The 24,215-nt window shown below is 43.1% G+C and overlaps 1 protein-coding gene across 6 annotated transcripts in view; it reads left to right on the top strand.

Annotated features, from left to right (window-relative positions):
- Positions 1-4,182: 4,182 nt before the first annotated feature.
- The window catches only part of GPAT3 (glycerol-3-phosphate acyltransferase 3), a 70,499-nt gene continuing 50,466 nt past the window's right edge, over positions 4,183-24,215 (top strand). The window contains exons 1-3 of one of the 6 annotated variants that reach the window (XM_078003400.1): positions 4,183-4,522; positions 5,141-5,400; positions 13,102-13,168. In XM_078003400.1, coding sequence (XP_077859526.1) covers positions 4,366-4,522; positions 5,141-5,400; positions 13,102-13,168 — 484 coding nt within the window. In that variant the 5' untranslated portion in view covers positions 4,183-4,365. Of the gene's footprint in view, positions 4,523-4,579; positions 4,993-5,140; positions 5,401-13,101; positions 13,169-24,215 lie in introns of those variants that run through there. The other 5 variants (XM_078003401.1, XM_015138380.3, XM_078003402.1 and 2 more) reach the window with 5 other exon arrangements.

The following is a 24,215-nucleotide window of genomic DNA, read 5'->3' as shown; positions in this document are numbered from 1 at the left end:
GTTTTATCTCAGGTCCATCTTATATTGGGCCCAATGAGTCTTTGAACTCATCCTGTGGTTACTTCCCCAGTCCTGAATGCAAAATTGGGACAGACATGCTCAGCAACTGGTAGAATCTCCATGGTGGATCCCTGACCTGTGAAGTGAGGGATGTGGATGAGAACAGGAGACACGTGTGTGTGTATGTGCATTGGGGGAAGCACTGGGATGTGACCAAAGACCCAGAGAAGAAGAAACCCTGCATAAACCAGAAGGTGGGAAAGATTATTTTTTGGCATGTGATGAAATTTGGGTTGGATGCAGACTGTGGAATGCTTCCAGATCTAACCTAAAATGTTCAATATGTCATCTTTAACTTCTGGCTATTAGGTAGCATTAAAGTAACTAAATATGGTCTGAGAAGGACTCTGTACTTCTATATTTGAGTCCTCGTGGATGAACTGCAACCTAACTTAATAGGCAGACAAGATCGAAAAATCCAACTTAAGAGTATGTGCCTGGCCGATGCAGTGGCTCGCGCCTGTAATCCCAGCACTTTGGGGGGCTGAGGCAGGCAGATCACCTGAGGTCAGGAGTTTGAGACCAGCCTGACCAACATGGTGAAACCCCGTCTCTATCAAAAATACAAAAATTAGCTGGGTGTGGTGGCGCCTGCCTGTAATCCCAGCTACCTGGGAGGCTGAGGCAGGAGAATCATTGGAACCTGAGAGGTAGAGGATACAGTGAGCCAAGATCATGCCACTGCACCCCACCCTGGGCAACAGAGCAAGACACTGTCTCTAAATTCTAACCTAAATTCTGTTCACATTGGCCACAATTGCTGTCAAAGCAGAGGCTTGAAGAAGACTTGAATAACACAATGAGTTAACAGGTAAGGGCAGCTGTTTGGAATCAATTATTTTTGCTTTGATATCCAGACACTTAGCTGGACCTCAATTTTTTTTTTTTTTTTCCTTTTTAGACAGGGTCTTGTTCTGTTGCCCAGGCTGGAGTGCAGTGGGGTACATGTCGTCAGGACCTCCTGAGCTGTCATGAATATATATATATATATATATACACACACACACACACACACACACACAGAGCCTGTAATCCTAGCACTTTGGGAGGCTGAGGCGGGCACTTTCCCCGCTATGGATATGACCTATGGATATGACCTTATTTGGAAAAATGGTCTTTGCAGATTAATGCAAGAAAAAGATGGAGGATTTTTGCCCTTGCACCAGGCTGCCTGCTGATCTCTGCATAGAGCTTTGCATATATACAGTATACTGTATATATATTTTATATATATAAGTGTGTGTATATAATATATATACACATGTGTGTATATATAATATATGTGTGTGCATATATATGTATATACACACCTGTATATACATATACATACACACTTGAATATACATATATGTAGAGATCAGCTGTGTATATATATAATATATATACACACACACAGGTGTGTAAGTGTACCTATATACAGGTGTGTATATATATTCATAGTTACGGGTGTTAGGACTTGGACATATCTTTTGGGTAGGCGTGTATATATATACATGCCTGGATTAATAGGTAAAAAACAGGAGTATGGATAACTTCATTATTGAGCATTGACTATTAGCTACCATTTAATACGTACCCTTCATTTAATACATAGCCAATAACAACCTCGCCAGGTAGGTGTTACTATCCTCATTTTACAGAGATGGTAATTATAATGGGTTGAATTGCAGCCTCCCCAAAAGACATGTCCAAGTCCTAACACCCCTAACTGTGGATATGATCTTATTTGGAAAAAGGGTCTTTGCAGATTAAGTTTAATTCAGGGAAGAATCCCAAGATTAGATCATCCTGGATGAGGGTGGGCCCTAAATCCAGAATAATGTGTCTTTGTAAAAGAAAAGAAGGGAAGAAGAGACACAGGAAGGCCATGTGAAGACTGAGGCAGAGATGAGTGTGCTGCCACAAACCAAAGAATGCTGGGATCCACCAGAACCTGGAAGATTCTCCTCTACAGTTTTGGAGGGAATGTGGCCTTACAGATAGACACCTTGATTCCACACTTCTGGTCTCCAGAACCGAGAGAATCAATTTCTGTTGTGTTAAGTCCTTAAATTTGTGGTGATTTGTTAAGGCATCCCTAGGAAACAAATACAGTAAGTACAGGGGGTCCTGACTTCAGGGACGGAGTAGGTAGGTTCCTACCTAGGTTTAAGTCTCAAGGAATGGAGGAGGGAGGAGAGGTGAGGTAAGTGAAAGAGAGACAAGGAGAGCGGCAAGTTGGGACCACCCTTCCCTGACTTGAGACAGGGTCAGGATCACCCTACATTTCTTCTCTTCCCTCACCCTCCTCCAGCACTGCAAAGATGAGCCTTTGTTACCCTGGGGAGCCTGTGTTGGCTCTCCTGCGTTTTAGGCAAGAAAAAGATGGAGAGTTTTTGTCCTTGCACCAGGCTGCCTGCTGATCTCTGCATAAAGCTTTGTCATTTACCATGCAGTTTCATGCTCACAATCACTTTCAACCCTGAAAAGAACCCATCTTACTGATGAGAAAGGTGAAGCACAAAAGCACTTGCTCAAACTTACATGTGTCAAGCTGGTGTCAATCGAAGACTCCAAATTCCATTTTATTACCATTGCACCATACAGCTGTGGAAGAATAATTCTTCCGTAAGAGTTAAAACAAAACCAAAACCATTTTGTGGAGTTTGTTCATGAGCACCAAAAATCATTGGAGAGTGTGTGCACTCAGCACACGCAAAGTTGTGTATATTATCTCCGTTGTAGGGTAAACTTTGGTACAAGGATTCAGCCTTCCTTAGTCATCTTGGTTTGAGGAATAAAAGGAAAATAAGAGTTTTGCCTGAACATATGGTATTAAATATGCCAATATAATCTTTGGAGTTTTGCACTAAATATATATAGTTTTTGGAAGCAAGGACTTTGGGCAGCTTTCGGTAGTTGTGTTTTCCGTGTTTTTCTAAACTAGCCAACCCATACAGAGGTTTAATTTTGAGAAACCAAGCTCCTAACACGTCTTCATTCATAATCTGTTTCTTTGTTTCGTTTTTGTTTTTTGAGACGGAGTCGACCAGGCGCGGTGGCTCAAGCCTGTAATCCCAGCACTTTGGGAGGCCGAGACGGGCGGATCACGAGGTCAGGAGATCGAGACCATCCTGGCCAACACGGTGAAACCCAGTATCTACTAAAAAAAATACAAAAAACTAGCCGGGCGAGGTGGCGGGCGCCTGTAGTCCCAGCTACTCGGGAGGCTGAGGCAGGAGAATGGCGTAAACCCGGGAGGCGGAGCTTGCAGTGAGCTGAGATCCGGCCACTGCACTCCAGCCTGGGCTACAGAGCGAGACTCCGTCTCAAACAAAAAAAAAAAAAAAAAAAAAAAGAGACGGAGTCTCGCTCTGTCTCCTAGGCTGGAGTGCAGTGGCACGATTTTGGCTCACTGCAACCTCCGCCTCCCAGGTTCAAGTGATTCTCCTGCCTCATCCTCTTGAGTAGCTGGGACTACAGGCGTGCGACACCACGCGGGGCTAATTTTTTTTGTATTTTTACTAGAGATGGGGGTTTCGCCATGTTGGCCAGGCTGGTCTTGAACTCCTGACCTCAGGTGATCTGCCCACCTCGCCTCCCAGAGTGCTGGGATTACAGGCGTGATCCACCGCGCCCGGTCCATAACCTGGTTTTAATCATCAACTTATAATTTTTTCCGTTCTTAGTGCGGGAGGGGGCTTGTGACAGTTACCTGGCAGTAAGTACATAAGGCAGACATCTACATTATTTACAGAGGGTCTTCTCACTTTCTTGCCTCCCCACTTCCTCCACACCCTGGGCAGGGACCATTTTCTCTGCAATATTTGCTATCAACGCTGTTTCAATTCAGTTTGCTGGCCCTCCCAGTTTTTCCAGCTTGAAACAACACCTGAAAAGTACCTGTAAGATATTTTGGTCGAATTCAGCGGCAATCTGGAAAATCCCTTCTCAAAATCCCTTCTGCTCATTCCTTAAAATAGTTCAGGTCTCTAAGAGAACTGCAATGGAGTAAATAACATACAGGGTTTTGCCCTTCGTTGCTCTGATAAGGGCTGGCACGGTAGAAGCGCGGAGCCTGAACACCCAGGAGACACGTGTCAGCTTGGTGAATGAAGGCTTGCGCCGGCCTGGCATTTCTGCTACCTCTAAGCGCGGAGAGTATTAGCTGAATGGTAGGGGAGGGTGTGGTTGGAATCTTCTCCAGGAAGGGAGTGACAGATAGGTTTCAGTGCTAGGGAGATGGCGGCTCAATGGGTTAGGCGACACGTGGACAGAGCTTCCTAGTCTCGGGATAAGCAAGATTGAGCCCCACAGCTGTAGGCCATGCGGGGAAGGAGGTGTGGGAGCCTGAAGCGGCGTACACGGCTACCTGGTGTGCTCTGCATTTTCCTGTCCTTGGAAGTCCTTCCCAAGAGTTCGTTTTACACCCACACAAACAAGACCTCAAGCGTCCCAGAAACGTCAGCAGTTCATTCTGCGGGTGAAGAAAATATTAACATTTTTCAGATGAAAACTCTCCTCCTGAAAGGACCTTTGCTGAGTGCTGGGGGAGGCGGGGCGCAGGGAAAAACTGAGACCGCCCAGGAGGCTGCGGCGCTCCTGGGCTAAGTTCTGCCAGGGAGCTCCCCCGTTGGGTGACGGAGGAGGTGGGGCGAGGGCAGCGCGCAGAAATAGGGCTCTGGACGCCCGAGCGCAGCCAGCCTCCAGCACAGCCCGCGGCCCGGTGCGAGCTCCGCCCGCTGCCCTGCCGGTGTGCCAAAGTGCGGTGGTCCCGCAGGGAACCGGGCTCGGGGAGGGCCTCTGTGAGTCATCTGCTGAGTTGTCGCAATCACCACCCAGAGGAACTCAGGCACCGGGCGGGGCGCGTTCCCGGCTGCGCTCGCGCGCTCTGCCGCGCTGCGGTGTCCCTCCGCTTACCCGCAGCTCCAACCACTGGCTCGCGCTACCCAGGTCTGCGCACGCCGCGGTGGCTTCAGCCCAGACCTGGGCCGCCGGCGGAGAAGGAGTTAACTGACAGGGGCGAGGAGGAGCCCGGGGAGGAAGGAAGGATATTGCCGTAATTCTGAAAGTTTTTTTCCTTCCTCTCTTCCCCTCGCAGAGGTGAGTGCCGGGCTCGGCGCTCTGCTCCTGGAGCTCCCGCGGGACTGCCTGGGGACAGGGACTGCTGTGGCGCTCGGCCCTCCACTGCGGACTTCTCCCGAGTGGGTGCGCCGAGTCATGGAGGGCGCAGAGCTGGCCGGGAAGATCCTTTCCACCTGGCTGACGCTGGTTCTCGGCTTCATCCTTCTGCCTTCAGTCTTCGGAGTGTCTCTGGGCATCTCCGAGATCTACATGAAGATCCTGGTGAAAACTTTAGAGGTGAGTGCCGGGAGGGATGCAGCCAGCCCCACGCCACTGCGGGCTCAGAACCCTGGGGTCCAGCTCTCAAGGTCAGTGGTCGCGGATCAGGGGTGTGTGTGCGCGCGTGTGCATGCGTGCGTGCATTTCTGTTCCTTGCCCGCGGCAGTGCGAAAGTCAGCATCTCGGCGGCTTTTGCGGACCTGGAGGGATTTGGGCTGAAACCACTGGACCACTATTGTTCCTCTGGTCGGAAGCAAAAATCACTCCATTCCCTGAGCATCGTTATTATTTTACTGATTATAATAACAATGCGACCAACTTTTTGTATCAGAGGATTTGCTTATATCCATTATGCAGTGCAGTTTCCCCTTCACCCGCTTGTTTTTACAGCCCCAGGTTTCAGAGGTCCTTTTGTGTACTCAGGCATCCTGTTCAGAAAGGCATCGTGTTCTTCTTTATGCCCAAGATAAGAGACCAATTCCTGGATGGCAGAAAGAAATCGTATTTTCTTTTAGTGGAGTCATGGAATTTTATCTAACTAACAGCACTTGAAATGCCATTGAAAAGGTATATATTCTTTGACCTCAGGTCTCCCTACCCTCCTGTTTCCAAATTCTGCAAAGAAAAATGTTAGATGGAAGTGGGCCTGGTAGAGAACAACTGCAGCTTACTCTTAGGGTTTTATTAAGTGTCAAAAGGCTGGGTAGGGTAGGGAGGGCAAGTGCTATCCCCCTTTTACAGAGAGGGAAACTGAGAGTCAGAGATCAGTGGTTTGTTTGAATTAACTGTTAGAAGCAGGAGTCTTTTTTTAAAAAAAAATTGTATGTATATAATTTATATCTACTTGTTTCAAAAATATATATATTTATATGTTACATATACTTTTTTTTTACATAAGAGACAGCGTCTTGCTATCTTGGCCTGGCTGGTCTTGATCTCCTGGCCTCAAGCAATCTTCCTGCCTTTGCCCCCCAAAGTGCTGGGATTACAGGTGTGAGCCCCACGCCTGGCCAGAAACAGGAGTCTTAACTGAGTACAGCCTAGTGGTTAGGAGTAGAGATCCTGGATACAGGTTTGCTTAGATTTGGTACCAAAATTGTAGCTCTGTTTCTCAAAATGTGACCTTAAGGAGGTCATGTACTCTTGTGCCTCATTTTCTTTATCTATAAAATAGGAGTAACAATAACTCCTATTTCCACAGGGTTGTTCAAATAAGTTAAAATGTATCAAGCACCTTAGAAGGCTGCCTGCATCGACTATATGAATGTTTGTTGCTATTAAAAGAATAATATGATTACTGAGATTCTAGCATTCCACAGTGCCTTCTTATAAGTTTGGTTCCCATTTTTGTGACCTTATTTTCTCTCTGCCCTTAGGATGTGGCTTTATCTGCTCTTCTTCCTCAGCTAATTGGGGAATACATCTCTAACCCACTGGACACTGTCTTGTACCTGCTAGCCTCCTGTATTGCCCTAGACTCTCGTTTGTGGCTATTTCTTTGCCTAGTCTTTGAAGTTGTATGTGATTCTTCATTCTCAGTGCTCATGCTTTTAAAGTTTTATTGTTTCTACTTGGGAGCTATTTCTGTTTTGAACTCTTACTGACTTTACATTGTGAGCTTGGTCACATTATGCTGTGAATTTCTTAGCTGCCTGCTACTGTTAGACCTTCTTCAGAATCCTCTCCCATAGCAGATGATCCTCTTCAGCTGGTGTTCTGTCTTTCTCTGAACTCTGAAATGATTGAACTGTTCTCCCATACAGTAATGTCTTTTGGAATTTATACCCTGTTTAAGAATGGTTTAAGGTAAATCATACCCACTGGCTTCCAGGGGCTCACTCCTGTTTTTCTTTAGTGACTCAAGGTACAGCTAAGGGCAGAGGCCAGCTGGTTGCTGTCAACCTGGCAAATTATTGCACCTGATAGGATGATCTCCAGTCCAGGATCTGACTTTCAGTTTGACAGGGCCACAGATTTTAATTTTTGTCCTTCTGCACAACTCCAGAGCTGAACTCCTTGTCAATCAAACTGTCAAGAATGCCAGTTTTCTAATTCTGGTGGGAGAAACTAGATAGCTTGGAAACTAGGTAGGTGACACATAAGGAACCCACCCTGTCTGCTGAGACTAAGTTATTAGGTCAAAGAGGTGCTTGATGTATGTGGAATTTGAATACAGATTCATTGTGTGAGCCAGCTCTGATTTGTTGGCTGTGACTGCCTGGAACTCCTATGGGAGCATCTGAGCTCATCAGGAAGGAGAGCTGTGATCCCATAGTGATTTCTGCTTTAGGTGCAGGAGAACAGTAACCCAGGATCTTCTATCCTTCAACTAGAACAGTGTTAGATGTTTCAAAGACATTTCTGTTAGACTGGGGTTAATATGGTGGACTGCTTTTCTCAACTATAGGAATAATTCCTTAAGGGATTATGTTGATGTTTAGCATGAGAAAATCTTCAGTGCTGGACAAATACACTGCCTTTTTGTAGACTGCATTCAAGGCCCAGCCCTTGTATCACTCCTTGGTAAATTCTTAATTGATTTAGTTGTTTCTTTCTTTACATTTCATTCCCAAGAATATTCTTTGAGCTCTGATCATAATTGGATGTTTCTCAAGTTTCTTTGCTTATAATTTATGTACCATTTAAAAAGATCATTTAGTTTTGTCTATTATATGTTTACTTTGACAAGTTTTACTGTCAATGGGTATCTTTCTCATGACCATAAACGCAAATTCTAGAAGTTGAAATGTGTGTAGGGTACCTTCTAAATTGCTGATTTTGATAATTGTTACTTGTTAACTCACTGAGCTTTATGCTCTTCTCTGACCCCTTCTTAAGCCACTGGTTCAAGTAATAATCATTTATTGAGCACCTACTTCTACTTTCTTCTGCATTGCTGGGTATCTCTAGATGTATGCATAAGTCACTGATATGACAAGATACTTGAGGATAAGCCTTGAATACTTAGAATAAGTTTAGTGATTCTCCAAGCCAGTGATTTTCAAGGGATATATGATAATTTGTTGGATATGTATGCTAATATTACAGCTTTATATTCGAGAAAATTGTTTTAGGAATACAAATTATGAAAAGTAAAACTTGGCCAGGTGTGGTGGCTCATGTCTGTAATCCCAGCACTTTGGGAAGCTGAGGCGGGCGGATCACTTGAGATCAAGAATTTGAGACCAGCCTGGCCAACATGGTGAAACCCCATCTCTACTAAAAATACAAAAATTAGCCAGGCATGGTGGTGTGCACCTGTAATCCCAGCTGCTCAGGAGGCTGAGGCAGGAGAATCACTTGAATCTGGGAGCACAGGCTATAGTGAGCCAAGATTGTGCCACTACACTCCAGCCTGGGTGACAGAGCAACACTCCATCTAAAAAAAAAAAAAAAAAAAAAATCAGACTTAAAGCCATTTCTTTTGGTGAATTTTGGACAGCTACCTTTTTCCCTCCAAGAGGATTTGGAAATTAGGTGGAAAGATAACTTCATTGATAAGTATCTTTCAACTTTCCTGGGGAGGCAGAAACTGTGGGTTGTTAGAAGCCACTTTTGTACTTTAGGACCATTTTGCTGACAGAGCTGCCTCTTTTGTGATGCCTTGAGGCAGATATGTTCTGATATACCCCTGTAAGAGATTCAGAACGTCTGGAAGAGATATTCTGTCTTTGTATTTGGGTTGATCTGATTGGCTAGAGAAGCTGGCATGGTAAAAGAGAAATAACTATTTATGGGGAGAAGCACTGGACAGTCTGGAAAAAACTGGCCATTTCAGAGGCCTGAAATGTGGAATATAGGGAGGAGGAAGCTACTTTGTGGCCTGCTGTGTGGTAGGCAGGAGCTACATTATCTCCTTTAGCCTTTACAGCCACCTTTGGTATTGCCCCTGTTTTATTTTTATTTTATTTCTTTTTGTGAGACAGAGCCTTGCTCTGTCACCCAGGCTGGATGGAGTGCAGCGGCACAATCTCGGCCCACTGCAACCTCCCCCTCCTGGATTCAAGCGATTCTCCTGCCTCAGCCTCCTAAGTGGCTGGGATTACAGGCGTGAGCCACCATGCCTGGCTAATTTTTGTATTTTCAGTAGAGACGGGATTTCACTATGTTGACCAGGCTGGTCTCCAACTTTTGTCCTCGAGTGATCTGCCCGCCTTGGCCTCCCAAAGTGCTGGAATTACAGGCATGAGCCACCCCGCCTGGCCTTGTCCCTGTTTTAGAGATGATGAAATGGATGCCCCAAGACGTTAAAGTCTCTTGTGTGAGATGATTCCAGCCAGGAAGTGGCAGAACTGCAATTCAAATGTATATCTATCTAGCTGCAAGGCACAGGCATGTTTTTACTTTCAGTGGAGGGTCATCCTACAGAAGAAAAGGGTTTTCTAGTACAAATTCCCTTAGGTACTAAATGTCTGCTTCTTCAACCTTAACATTTGCATATCTTTTTTTTTTTTTTTTTTTTTTAGGCAGGGTCTCCCTGTCACCCAGGCTGCAGTGCAGTGGCATGATCACAGCTCACTGTAGCCTCGACCTCCTCAAGCAGTCCGCCTCAGTGGTTGGGACCACAGACGTGTACCACCATGCCCAACTAATTTAAAACTTTTTTTTTTTTTTTGGAGAGACAAGGTTTCACCCTGATGCCCAGATTGGTTCGAACTCCTGGACTCAAGCGATTTTCCTGCCTTGGCCTCCCAAAGTATTGTGATTATAGGCATGAGCCACAGTGTCTGGCCTAAAATGTGCTTACCTTAACACAGTAATTGTGTTATGCAGGGTAGACCTTTAGAGCTATCATTTCAGGAGACAGAATGCATTCTGAGACTTGTCTGGTGCCAAAACATGGAGTGCTTTTGAGCAGATCATGCTTTTTGAGGAATGTCACTGTATTAGTTTGCTAGAGCTGCTATAAGAAAGTACCACAGACTGGTGGCCTAAACAACAGAAATTTATTTTCTCAGTTTTGGAAGCTAGAGGTTCAAGATCGAGGTGTCAGCAGGTTTAGCCTCATTCTGAGGCCTCTCTCCTAGGCTTGCATGTGACTACCTTCTAGCAAGAAGGTGTGGTATCCTCACATGGCCCTTTCTGTGCTCACATCCTTGTGTCTATTTGCGTGTCCAAGTTTTCTCTTCTTACAAGGACATCAGTCAGATTGGATTAGGGCCCACCCTGAGGGCTTCTTTTTAACGTAGTCACCCTTTGAAGACCCTATCTGTAAATATAGTCACATTCTGAGGTACTGGGGGTTAGAGCTTCAACATATGAATTTTAGAGGGACATAATTCAACCCATTAACAGGCACAGAATACCAGCATTTTCCATCACATGAGCATGGAATAATAGTTCTAGTCTAAGGTAACTACTATTTGTATAAAATAGAAAATCACTCGCCCACAATGAAAAAAAATGAGTCTGAAATGAACAATGATTGATTGTTTACAACATTTTATTTTAATTATATCTTTGGTTTACTTACAAATGATAATAGGCCCTGAAGCTTTAAGTGAAGAACTATGAAAACAGTTACTTCAGTTGAGAAAAGCTGAGTGGTATTAGTCCAGAGTTTGAGAACTCGTGCACTAAATCTGCAAAAGATAACAGGATGCAATCAGATTAAGACTGAGTCTTATGATTTAGTCACTTGTCACTGGAAGCTGGAAAGACTGGCCTCTATTTATAGGCTGTTTTCTAAGTGCAAATGGCATGTTCTTGTTTGGCTCTGTGGGTTGTTTTGAAGGGTCCTGACGTAGTCAGATATCATGCGTTACTCCCTGACCTTGATGTACGTTTTAGGTTATTTATTCTCTATCAGTTACGTTCTTATTTGAAAAAATTTTTAACCTCTCGTCAACAAACTCTTTTGAGCCTAGCAATAACTGAGGTTTTTGACTTGGCCTATTAATAAATCTGTCTCTGGGCTGGGTGCGGTGGGTCACACCTATAATCCCAGCACTTTGGGAGGCTGAGGCATTTGGATCACCTGAGGTCAGGAGTTTGAGACCACACTGGCCAACTTAGTGAAACCCCATCTTTACTAAAAGTACAAAAATTAGCTGGGCTTGGTGGTGGGTGCCTGTAGTCCCAGCTACTTGGGAGGCCGAGGCGGAAGAATCACTTGAACCCGGGAGGCGGAGATTGCAGTGAGCCGAGATCATGCCATTGGACTCCAGCCCGGGCAACAAGAGCGAAACTCCTTCTCAAAAAATAAAATAAAGTAAAATAAAATAAAATACGATATAAAATGGTAGCTCACTCCTGTAATCTCAGCACTTTGGGAGGCTGAAGCCAGTAGATTGCTTGAGCTCAGGAGTTCAAGTACAGTCTGGTTGACAAGGTGAAACCCGGTTTTTACAAAAAATCTAAAACTTAGCTGGGAGTGGTGATGCGGGCCTGTAGTTCCAGCTACTCAGGAGACTGAGGTGGGAGGATTGCTTGAGCCCAGGAGGTCAAGGCTGCAGCAAGCCCCTGTCTCAAAAAAAGAAAAAATTGTCTCTGCCCCTTCAAGGGTACTTATGTTCAATTATAATTATTACAATACTTTTTAGTGTAAGAGCCCTGGGGATTCTCTAGAATGAGAGACTTGAAAAGTTCACTAGCAGTTTTTGAACTATGATGTTAATAGTGAATAATTTGGGAAGTGTGTAAAAAATGTATAAAGAAAAAAAAAAATCACATCCGGGTACATTTTTTTATTTCCTAGGTACCTTCAAAACAACACGAGAGTTGTTTTCCAGTTCTTAAATTCCCTAAAATCTGTAGATCTTCATAATTATAACATTTTCCTATGCATCTTCATAAGTAACCATGTGGACAGACGATTTTCTGTAGTTAATGATTTCTTTTTCTTTTTTTTTTTTTTTGAGAGAGTCTCACTCTGTTGCCTAGGCTGGAGTGCAGGGGCCTGATCTCTGCTCACTGCAGCCTCTTCCTCCCTGGTTCAAGCAATTCTGCTTCAGCCTCCAGAGTAGCTCCAGCATGCATCACCATGCCTGGCTAATTTTTGTATTTTTAGTAGAGATGGGGTTTTGCCATGTTGGCCAGGCTAGTCTTGAACTCCTGACCTCAAATGATCCACCCTCCTGGGCCTCCCAAAGTGCTGGGATTACAGGCGTGAGCCGATCGTGCCTTAGTTAATGATTTCATCGAGTCCTTTCCAGCTTTCCAAGTCTGTGCTGCCTCTTTCTGCAAGCTTATTTCTGATGCATCTTTGAGTGTGTCCTACCCCTGAATGTCTAATTTGTTGTGAAAATACTTATACTTTATGCCCTACATTTTAGGCCCTTACATGTGTCATCTTGTTTAATGTGACAGCAACCCTATGGGATAGGATCTATTATCCTTATTTTACAATGAGGAAACAGAGGCCTATAGGGAATAAGTAATTTTAAACCCAGACATTCTTGATGCCGTGACCTGTACTCATGCCCCCCATGCTTCACAGCCTTCTCAATGAGTAATTTATCAGGACACCCATGCATGTGAGGTGGTTGAGAAAGGGTAAATATTGTCCTTCCCACATGTTATTAGGGCATTATCAGTAACTGATATAAAAGTATACTTGGGACTTGGAATACTGCTATATCAGAGATTCACTGGAGTTATCTCTTTAGTTCAGATACTGTCACAGCTTGATGTGTAATTTCACTTGTGTATAATATGGTTGAAGTATTTTATGTTGTGTCTGTGGGACAGTTTAAATTAGTATTTCTTGTTTTTGAACAGTGGGCCACAATACGAATTGAAAAAGGAACCCCAAAGGAGTCGATTCTTAAAAACTCTGCTTCTGTTGGTAAGTTTTCCTTTTCATTATGATTGTTACCATATTCAAATTGCGTAGATGTAAACCTACCCAATTTGAACTTGAAATATGCAGAGAGCAGTATGTTCTATAGGCTTTGGATCTTTCATAATTCTGTCAGTGTAAAATAGCAGCTGCCTGAGTTTTCATGGACTTTTTATTATAAAGGTGGTAATATGTGTTAGCTCCTCTATGTGTTCTTATAGGTATTGTTTTCCTTTCTAAGGGCATGCATTTGAAGATGGCTGTCCATGGTTTTAAAGATGTAGTCAATGGCCAAAAGAAAAAAGAAAAAGAAAAAGAAAAAGGCTAATGGGAGTTCCTGCAAGTTAAAACCTATTATTGAGGTTTCATTAACCAACTTGTGGTTCTCAAAGTATGTTCCTCAAAATACTCTTTTCTGATGAAGGCTGATTGGTAATACATGAAATAAAAAATAATTTTCTTGTGAAATAAGCTTAGGAATCATCACATACTCCACTTTCCTTTTGGAGAGTCTATTGCATACTAATAAAGGCTCAGAAAAGTCCTGCAATAAAGAAACATGCTTGACCAGGTGCAGTGGCTCACGCCTGTAATCCCAGCACTGTGGGAGGCTGAGGCGGGCAGATTGCTTGGGCTCAGGAGTTCAAGACCAGCCTGGGCACATGGTGAAACCCCGTCTCAACAAAAAATACAAAAATTAGCTGAGTGTGGTGGTGCGCACCTGTAGTCCCAGCTACTAGGAGCGGGGCTGAGGTGGGAGGATTGCTTGAACCATGGAAGTTGAGGCTGTAGTGAGCCGTGATCACACCACTGCACTCTGGCCTGGGCAATACAGTGAGACCTCATTTGGAAAAAAAAAAAGTCAAACTATCAAATACTTTATTGGAAGGAATTTATCTTCTGGAAGCTTTTCTAAAAGGAATTGTAGAAATTGTATTCTATATCGAGTTTTGGAAATAACAAAATATTTGACTGAAAACATTGGAGTATTTTTGTAAAATCAAATTATGATTTTCAAATGATTGAAGCAACTAGTAGAGCTTCATTGTGTATACTTAAACACCAAAATATTATCACCAATAACATTTTTACCAAGTCTGGATATTTCTGGCTATATTTTATCCTTTATAGCCAGATACCTTCTCTGAGATATAGCAGATCTATAATTTTAAAAAATTATTCTGAGTTCATTTAAAAATGTATGTCCTTATGATTTAAGGAAAGAACAAACTTTCTTGCTGGTTTTCTGTTGTGCTTGGTGAGACTGAGCTGTTGATCTTGAGTGAAAATCAGTGAGCCTTAATATATTGGGGTGATTGCGGTATATGTTTTGGGCCATGAATTTTAATTTAATTTAATTTTCTTATTTACATTAAATTAGTTAAATTTTCTGCTTTTGAGACAAAGTCTCACTCTGTCCCCGAGGCTGGAGTGCGGTGGCGAGATCTTGGCTCACTGTAACCTCTGCCTCCCAGGTTCAAGCTATTTTCCTGCCTCAGCCTCCTGAGTAGCTGGGACTACAGGCGTGTGCCACCATGCCCAGCTAATATTTGTGTTTTTAGTAAAGATGGGGTTTTACCATGTTGGCCAGGCTGGTCTCAAACTCCTGACCTCAAGCGATCCTCCCACCTCAGCCTCATAAAGTGCTGGGATTACAGGGCATCAGCCATTGCACCCGGCCAGGCCATGAGTTTTAAAGGACACAAAGTATTTCAATTTGGCAGGTGATGGGATTAAAAAATCAGTAGATGAGAGGGTCCAGTAGCATGGGTTTAGTTTTTTTTTTTTTTTTGCCTATGCAGAAATGAGAACTTTTAAAATATTTATACTTAGTGGATTACTATTTTTATTGCAATCTTTGTCAAACATCTGCTTTTTCTATTTTTGATCTTTGTCTTTCCCATGGTATCTCCAGGAAAGAATGGAAGTGAACAGGAGGAGAAAATAGAAATCATAATATTTTAGAGTAATGCTGATGCCTGCAAAATTTGTCGTATTTCATTCAGAGTGTCTGCCCTTCCTTGTAGCCTGTGAAATTGGAAATTGACTCTCATAGTTATTGAACAACTGCAACATGTAGGGTTGACAAAGGATCCAAAGTTGATTAAGACATGGTCCCTGTGGGGAGATAGGCATTTCACAGACCACTGTGATAAATACTGAAATAGGTGCATAAGCAAAGGACAGTGTGAGATCTCATTTCGGCTCTGATATGTACTGCTTTCGTCTCTGCTAATCCCACAACTGTGCATGGTATGCAACTCTGCTCCCCTCCTGACTTGGTGCTTGGGTATCCAGGGGTACTTAGTACCAGGGGTATTAAGTAAGGGGTGTGTGCCCTGTTGATACATACTAGTGTTTGGAGTCATCTGAGAAGTAGTGTCACAATCCTAGACAGACTGATAGAGGGTGATGATGAAACATTGAGTACTTGTGTGCTTGGCTGGTGCAGTTTTTGGCCTTGAGAGCACCACGTCTCTGTATCAAAGTTTAGGCAAGGGTCACAGGCAGGCCAGGGACCCCAGGAGTGTGGGTACAATTTTGAGATGTGTCTGAATGATATAGTCCTGAAAATAGATTTTGAGGAGCTGAGAGGGAGAGTTATGCTTATTTTCTGCACTGAAAAACTTCCTTCTGCTGCTCTTTCATTTAGTGAAACACACTTTTTTTTTTGAAATGCATTTCAAGTCTCCCCAGTTAAATCCCTCTTGCATTGTATTTCTTCTGTGCTTTTATTGAATAAGCCAATTGAAAGGTGAGCCTAGGCAAATTATTAACTGTGGTTAAATAATTCTCTTCTGTCTTTGGTCATATTCTGCTGTGTCTTTTATTTAAAAGCTATTTAATTTGTTGAGCTTCAGATATGATTATGGGTAAATCTTGTTAAGAAGTCATGTTATTGTACTTTCACCTTCCTCTTCTTCTTTCTTTTTTTTTTTTGAGATGGGGTCTGGCTGTATTGTGCCAAATTCCTGGCCTCAAGCAGTCCTCCTGCCTCAACCTCCCAAAGTGCTGGGATTACAGCCATGAGCCATAGTGCTGGGCCGTACCTTACTCTTCTAAGCTTAAGGACTTTTCCTCATTGTTAACACAAAAAAGGGTAAATCTTTTTCCCCACTTCAAGTAACTATTTTATTCTGAGCATTAAGCTTCAGTGGAGAATATAGTTACCCTTCTACCCTAGTTTTGTCCCCTGAAAGCAGAAGTGCTAGAGCCACAGCATAGAAGGCTAGGACAAGAAAATACAAGAATAATGGCTTGTTTGCTTCTTTTTATCAGCTGTGCTTTTGTTGCTCCAGCCATAGGACAAATGCATCTCCTCGGACCCTGGGACTTGGTCTGACTGAGATCTTAGCAACTTTTATTTTAGCCTGTTTTAAATATACAAAGGATCGTTTGACTTTTAAGAGGCACCGGCCTTACTCTTTGGGCATCTGATTTTCAGGGATTATGATGCTGTTAGGTTTGAGTTTGAATTTGGTTCATAGCTTTGATAGTAATTGTGATTAATATTAGTAATTATGTAATTTTAGTGACTCAAGATGAATTCTACTCTAATTGCATTATGACACTAGGACATTTTGAATGATTACCATGAAAAGTCACCAAGCATGAATAAAGGCCTGCATTTACCTGGGAGTGAGTCATAAACACCACAAATACATAAAGGCGGTAGCTTGTCTTTTGGCATTGTTCCCTTAGAGGGTGATGCTGGCGTGACTCAGCATTGTTGGCCACAAAGTGCACACAACCACTGCAAGTCCTACACCATCCCCTGCTCCAGCAGCACTGCACACGAAGACTGTGGTCGCATGGCCTGCTGTTGATTTAGCCCCTGTGCTGAATTTCTCTCTGCCTTGTGTCTCATGCCCCCAAGTCTCTTTTGCCCACCTAAACACTCAAAAAGGAGAAGGTACTAAGGTGAAACTTCTGTTGTTATACCTATTCAGAGAGAATTCAGGTTGCCTAACATGGCCCTCTAATTTTACTTTGGGAATTTTTTTCTGTGAGGCAATTGACTAACTACATGAAATCCTGTATACATTGGTTATATGAACATTAATAAAATCTTATACATTCACAGAAAAATATAGGATCATATTTTGTGACAGAAGTTTGGAAATATGAAGTCAGGTGGGGTCATGCATGTCTATAGTCCCAGACACTTTGGAGGCTGAAGGGGGAGGATCTGGAGTTTGAGGGTAGCCAGGGCAAAATAGTGAGACCTATCTAAAAAAAAAAAAAGAAAGAAATTTGAGGAATATTTTTATACACTTATTTTGTTTTGGGCAGGCCGTTTTTGATAGTCTAAATTAGCTAACTTAATTAATGGTGTACACTCTGAATACAAACCAGTATGTGTTGCCCTCAAGAATATGAAGTATAATGCATCTAATGGGGTTATCTTATTGATACAATACAGGAAGTTGTCATATATATATATATATATTAAACATGTATTAGTATGTGAAATATATAAACTTATCATATATATGAAACATTATGTATTAGTATGTGAAATATATATTATTAATACATAATATATACATAATATATATTATTATTATTTTTAAGACAGTGTCTCACTCTATCACCCAGGCTAGAGTGCAGTGGTGCAATCTTGGCTCACTGCAACCTCTGCCTCCTGGGTTCCGGCAATTCTCTTGCTTCAGCCTCCTGAGTAGCTGGAATTACAGGGGTGCGCCACCACACCTGGCTAATTTTTGTATATATTTATTATTATTATTATTTTTTTGAGATTGAGTCTGGCTCTGTTGCCCAGGCTGGAGTGCAATGGTGTGATTCCGGCTCACTGCAACCTCTGCCTCCCGGGTTCGAGAGATTCTCCCACCTCAGTCTCCTAAGTATCTGGGATTACAGGCATGCACAACCACGCCTGGCTAATTTTTACATTTTTAGTAGAGGTGGGGTTTCACCATGTTGGCCAGGATGGTCTCAATCTCCTGATTTCATGATCCACCCACCTAGGCCTCCCAAAGTGCTGGGATTACAGGCGTGAGCCACTGCACCCTGAGTTGTTAAACTCATTTTTGGGGGTTAAATTGATATTGTAAGCATAAAAAATAGAAAACCTCAACCAAATAAAACATTAGTAATCATTCAGCTAATGTTTATTCTGACAAATAGAACTAGTTATATATGAATGGAAGATAGGTACCTTCTTGAGGTGTGATTTGATGGTTATCTGCTCCAAAACAGCTCCATTCAGCCTGACCAGTGCCTGGAATTTAAACTTAAACCTATGGAACAAAAGAGTTTTTAATAAAAATACATTACCTCTTAGAGCTGGTTTTCTCAACCTCAGCACTACTGATACTTTGGATTGGGTAATTCTTTGTTGTGGGGAACAGTCCTGTACAATGTGAGATGTTCAGCAGTATCTCTGGCCTCTACCCAGTAGATGACAGACAGTAGCACACTCCCATTTGTGACAACCAACAATGTGTGCAGACATTGCCAGTTGTCCCCTGGGGGCACTTCTCTCTCTTTCCCTCATCCCACCCCTGCTCATTTGCGAATCACTGCTCCTAGAGAAGAATGCATTAGTGTATTGGTACCCACTATCGTTAGCATGATTTTAGTTTTCTAACAAGTAGGCCCTTGAAGGAGCAGAATTTGATTTCTACAGTTTTTGGTGGTTGATTTGGGGAAGAATGGAACGACAAAGTAAGGCATAGGTGGGGGTGGTTAGATGAGCAGCAGGGTTAGCAGATGGTAGAAGAGGAGGCAGGTTCCTTAAGGAAAGGTAGAAGCAGACAAAGAAATCTTCCTTCAAACTTTGCCTCATAATCTAATGAGAACATACTGGTCTATTTTGGAGGGACCTTTACTTTAAAATGGATTAGAGACTGGCATATAACTGTGCTTTATGGACTGAATGTCTATGTCCCCCCTCCCTAAATTGATATGTTGATATCCTAACTCCCAAAGTGATGGTATTAGGAGGTGGGGCCTTTGGGAGGTAATTAAGTCATGAAGGTAGAACCATAATGAGTGGGATTCGTGCCCTTGTAAATAGGGGCCCCAGGGAATTGTGTAGCCCCTTCCACCATGTGAGGACACAGTGAGAAGATAGCCATCTGGAAATCGGAAAGAGAGCCCTCACCAGAACCTGACCCCACTGGCCCCCTGATCTTAGACTTCCAGCCTCCAGACCTGTGGGAAAATAAATTTCTGTTTTTTGTAAGCTACTCGGGCTATGGTACTTTGTTATAGCAGCCTGAAGTGACTAAGGCAGTGCTCTAAACCTCTGAAACTAAATGACTTAGCATTTAACTTTGACCACTGATGAATGAGCAGGATGAAGTGGTTCTGGCAGGAAATGAGAAGGTAAAAGGTCAGATCAGGGCTATGGTCTTGTAACTGCATTGCGAAGTGATGGGTGTGAAGAGAGGGAAATAAGCCTTGAATCACAGAAAGGAAGGCTCCCATCTAAGGAAACTAGCTAGGACATTCATAAAATGTCTTGAATTATTTTTTAGATTGTTTTTCTTTTCAAATAGTAGTAACAACATGGATAATATTCCTGTGCCTTACCTCTATTTTCAGTGAAACTAGTTTTAAAATTTTCTGTCTCTAGCACTAACTGCTGAAGTTCTGGTTGGTGATTTAGCTGTATTAGTCCAAAGCCCCTCAGCAGCTTGGAAGAGGGTACTTGCATCTCAGAGTTGTGGAGGTTTGAAAAGGTTGAGTGAGAACTGAGATTCAAAGATTATTTGAGGTCTGGTGCAGTGGCTCACACCTGTAATCCCAACACTTTGGGAGGCCAAGGCAGGTCGATTGCTTGAGCCCAGCGGTTCAAGACCAGCCTGGGCAACATGGTGAAACCCCGTCTCTACAAAAACTACAAAAAATAGTCAGGCATGGTGACTCAGGAGTCTGAGGTGGGAAGGTCTCTTGAACCTGAGAGGTCAAGGGTGCAGAGAGCTGAGATCGCACCACTGCACTCCAGCCTGGGTGACAGAGTGAGAGCCTGTGTCAAAATAAATAAACAAAACAAAATAAAATAAAATAAAATAAAATAAAATGAAATATTTGAGAGTGAGAAGATAATAGGATCAGACAATAGTCCCTTATAGTCAGCTCAAGAATACATAGCCTTTTATTTATTTATTTAGGGAGACAGGGTCTCCCTCTGTTGCCTAGGCTAGAGTGCAGTAGTAAGGACCACTATTTACTGTGGCCTTGACCTCCCAGGCTCAAGCTGTCCTCCCACCTCATCCTCCTAAGTAGCTGGGAGACCACAGGTATGCACTACCAAGCCTGGCTAATTTTTTCCTTTTTGCAGAGGCAGGGTCTCATCATGTTGTCCAGCCTGGTCTGTAACTCCTGTGCCCAGGTGATCCTTTCGCCTTGGCCTTCCAAAGTGCTCGGATTAAAGGCTGCCTGCCTTATTTATTTAGGGAAGTTCTCTTCACTGTTGATAGGAGCAGACCTCTTAGCCAGTATCTACCGCACTGAAAATCCAGCTTGTCATTTTAGAAGTATTTCCCAAACCAGGCTCCCCACCCTCTGTATATCTCCTGGTCTCTTTATCTCCCAGAGAAAAATCCCAATTAAAACTCCAAAGCTTCTTTATTTTGTTTCTATCTTTTAGGCAAGAACCTGTCAATAATAGTAATCATAGTCACCACCATTTGTTAAATATTGGCCCCACTCTTCCAAATTATTTATTATATATGAGGGGGTCTTGTTAACCATCATTTTACTTGCTCTACATTGCATGGCTGGTCAAAGGCAGCTTGAAAAGAATCCCAGTTTGTCTGTTCTACTCAAAAGCCCCTGTTACCACTTCCTACTATTCTCTTACTATGCCTTCCTTACTAGCTCCTCTGGGCCATACTTTCTGATTCTCCTTTTGATGTTTAAGGTGACTCTTCTACACATGGAATGGAAGCTCCCTCTTCTTTTCTTTTTTTTTTTTTTTTTTTTTTTGAGATGGAGCCTTGCTCTGTCACCTAGGCCGAAGTGCAGTAGCGTAATCTCGGATCACTGCAACCTCTGCCTCCCAGGTTCAAGTGATTCCCCTGCCTCAGCCTCCTGAGTAGCCAGGATTATAGGCGCACGCCACCATGCCTGGCTAATTTTTGTATTTTTAGTAGAGACTGGGTTATGCCATGTGGCCAAGCTGGTCTTGAACTCCTTATCTCAGGTGATCCACCTGCCTTAGCCTCCCAAAGTGCTGGTATTACAGGTGTGAGCCACCGTGCCTGGCCTCCTCTTCTGAGAATTGGCTTTGTCACTGTGATATAATAAGAAATATGTATTGGACTTCTGCTCCCTCTCCCTTTCCTGGCACATAGGTCCTAAAACCTTTGGCATCTCTGCAGTGATAAGTGATAGTATCTTTGTATATGCTGTTGAGATGACTGGTGGCTGGAAGCTCCTGGATAGCCTTAGGATGGTGGCTGATTGCCAGGGGAGCCAAACATGTGATTAGAGGGTTGGAACTTTCAGCTCCCCTCCATATTGCTCCCCAAAGGGCAATGGTTTAATCGATCATGCTGATATCCTGAAGCCTCCATAAAAACTCAAAAAGACAGGGTTTAGAGAACTTCCAGGTTGTTGAACACATCCAGCTGCCTGGTGGGAGGTGCACCCCAGCTTCATGGGAACAGAGGCTTCTGTGCTAGGGACCCTTCTGAACCTTGTCGTCTGTGCAGTCTTCATCTGGCTGTTCATTTGTATGCTTTAAAATATCCTTTGTAATAAATCAACACTAGTAAGTAAAGTGTTTCCCTGAGTTCTGTGAGCCATTCTAGCAAATGACTGAATCTGAAGAAGGGGCTATGGGAACCCTCAATTTATAGCTGGTAGATCAGAAGTACCAAAGGCTTGGACTTGCAGTTGACACCTGAAGTGGAGGTGCTCTTGTGGTCTTGTAGAACTGAGCCCTTCATTTGTGGGATTTGACTCTTAACTCCAGGTAGATAGTGTCAACATTTAGTTGAATTATGGGACATCTAACTGGTGTTGAAGAATTGTTTGGTGTGGGAGAAAAACCCACACATCTGGGGTCACAGGAGTGTTCTGTGTTGTGGTGAGAGTATAGTAGAAGAAAAGTCAGTCTGTTTTTGTCTTGTTATGTAGTCACTTACCAGGAAGCTCATGACAGTTTGTCCTCAAGTCGTCAATGACATTTTTGAAGAAACAAATCTATTGAGAATGTTTAGCATTACAATCAAAGATACTCTACATAAATGCCAAACCACAAGGCTGACATTTTAAGTGAACTGATGGTTCATTTGACAGTGGAGTTTTATGAATGCTTCTGTGTTGTGGGATTTCTTGTTTAATCAAATTAGCTGTGTCCAAATCAACAGAGTTAATGTGTGCTGCCAGCCAAGATGTGGGTCAACTGTGTGTTGAGTGAGTTGTTAAAATGTTAGTCATTAAAATGGAACTCTGTTGAGACCATTCTGGCCAACATGGTGAAACCCTGTCTTGACTAAAATACAAAAAAATAGCTGGATATGGTGGTGCACAGCTGTAATCCCAGCTACTTGGGAGGCTTAGGCATGAGAATCGCTTCAACCCAGGAGGCGGAGGTTGCAGTGAGTCGAGATTGCACCACTGCACTCCAGGCTGGGTGACACAGTGAGACTCAGTCTCAAGAAAAAAAAGAAAAAGAAAAAGAAAAGAAAAAAAAAAAAAAGAGGAACTCTGCCTGTTGTTCTCAACACTGGTTTTTTTTTTTTTTTTTTTTTTTTTTTTTTTTTTTTTTTTTTTTTTAGTGCTAACTGACAACTAACTGATTAGTGTCCACAGCTCCACCCCCACCCCCATTTAGGCATCAAAATTCACAGTTAATTATGTGGCTAATACTTATATTTGGGGTTAAAATTTTCCTATTTTATAATCAGCATTGATTATTTTGTAAGTTTTTGGAGAACTACTAGAATATGTAATGATGAAAAAAGAAATAGATTTTCTCATCTACCTTTCTCAAAAAAAAAAAAGTAAATTTATTACTTCTAGCCTGGTATTTTTCTTTTTTCTTTTTTTTGAGACCGAGTCTTGCTCTGTCACCCAGGCTGGAGTGCAGTGGCGCGATCTCGGCTCACTGCAAGCTCCGCTTCCCGGGTTTATGCCATTCTCCGGCCTCAGCCTCCCGAGTAGCTGGGACTACAGGCGCCCGCCACCTCGCCCGGCTAGTTTTTTGTGTTTTTAGTAGAGACGGGGTTTCACCGTGTTAGCCAGGATGGTCTCGATCTCCTGACCTTGTGATCCGCCCGCCTCGGCCTCCCAAAGTGCTGGGATTACAGGCTTGAGCCACCGTGCCCGGCCTAGCCTGGTATTTTTCTTAGTCCACTCAGGCTGCTATAACAAAATACCATAGAGTGGGTGGCTTATAAATAACAAACATTGATTTTTCACAGTTCCGGAGGCTGGAAAGCCCAAGATCAAGGCCCAGCTTCCTATTTGTACAGGTTTGTACAGAGCTATCCTTTTGCTGTAACCTCACATGATGAGGGGAGTGAGGGATCTTTTTAGAACCTTTTTTTTTTTTTTTTTTTTTTTTTTTGAGACAAGTCTCGCTTTGTCGCCCAGGCTGGAGTGCAGTGGCTCAATCTTGGCTCACTGCAAGCTCCACCTCCCAGTTTCATGCCATTCTCCTGCCTCAGCCTCCCAAGTAGGTGGGGACTACAGGCGCCCACTACCACACCAGGCTAATTTTTTGTATTTTTAGTAGACGTGGGATTTCACCGTGTTAGCTAGGATGGTCTCGATCTCCTGACCTTGTGATGCACCCACCTTGACCTTCCAAAGTGCTGGGATTACAGGTGTGAGCCACCACGCCTGGCCTAGGACCTTTCTTATAAGGGCAATAGTCCCATTCATGAAAGCTTCACCCTCATGATCTAATTACTTCTCAGAGGTCCCACCTCCAAATACTCTGACATTGGGGATTAGGTCTCAACACATTAGTCTTGGCAGATACGAACATTTAGTCTATAGCAGTACTTTTAACTTGGTTTTAATAACTGAGAGATGCTAGCAGAAAATTACTCAGTTATAAAAAAAAGGGGAG

The sequence above is a fragment of the Macaca mulatta genome, chromosome 5, assembly GCF_049350105.2.
Source record: "Macaca mulatta isolate MMU2019108-1 chromosome 5, T2T-MMU8v2.0, whole genome shotgun sequence".
Classification (NCBI taxonomy): Eukaryota; Metazoa; Chordata; class Mammalia; order Primates; family Cercopithecidae; genus Macaca; species Macaca mulatta.
The sequence above is the reverse complement of the archived record's forward strand: the minus strand, read 5'-3'. Positions and strand labels throughout refer to the sequence as shown.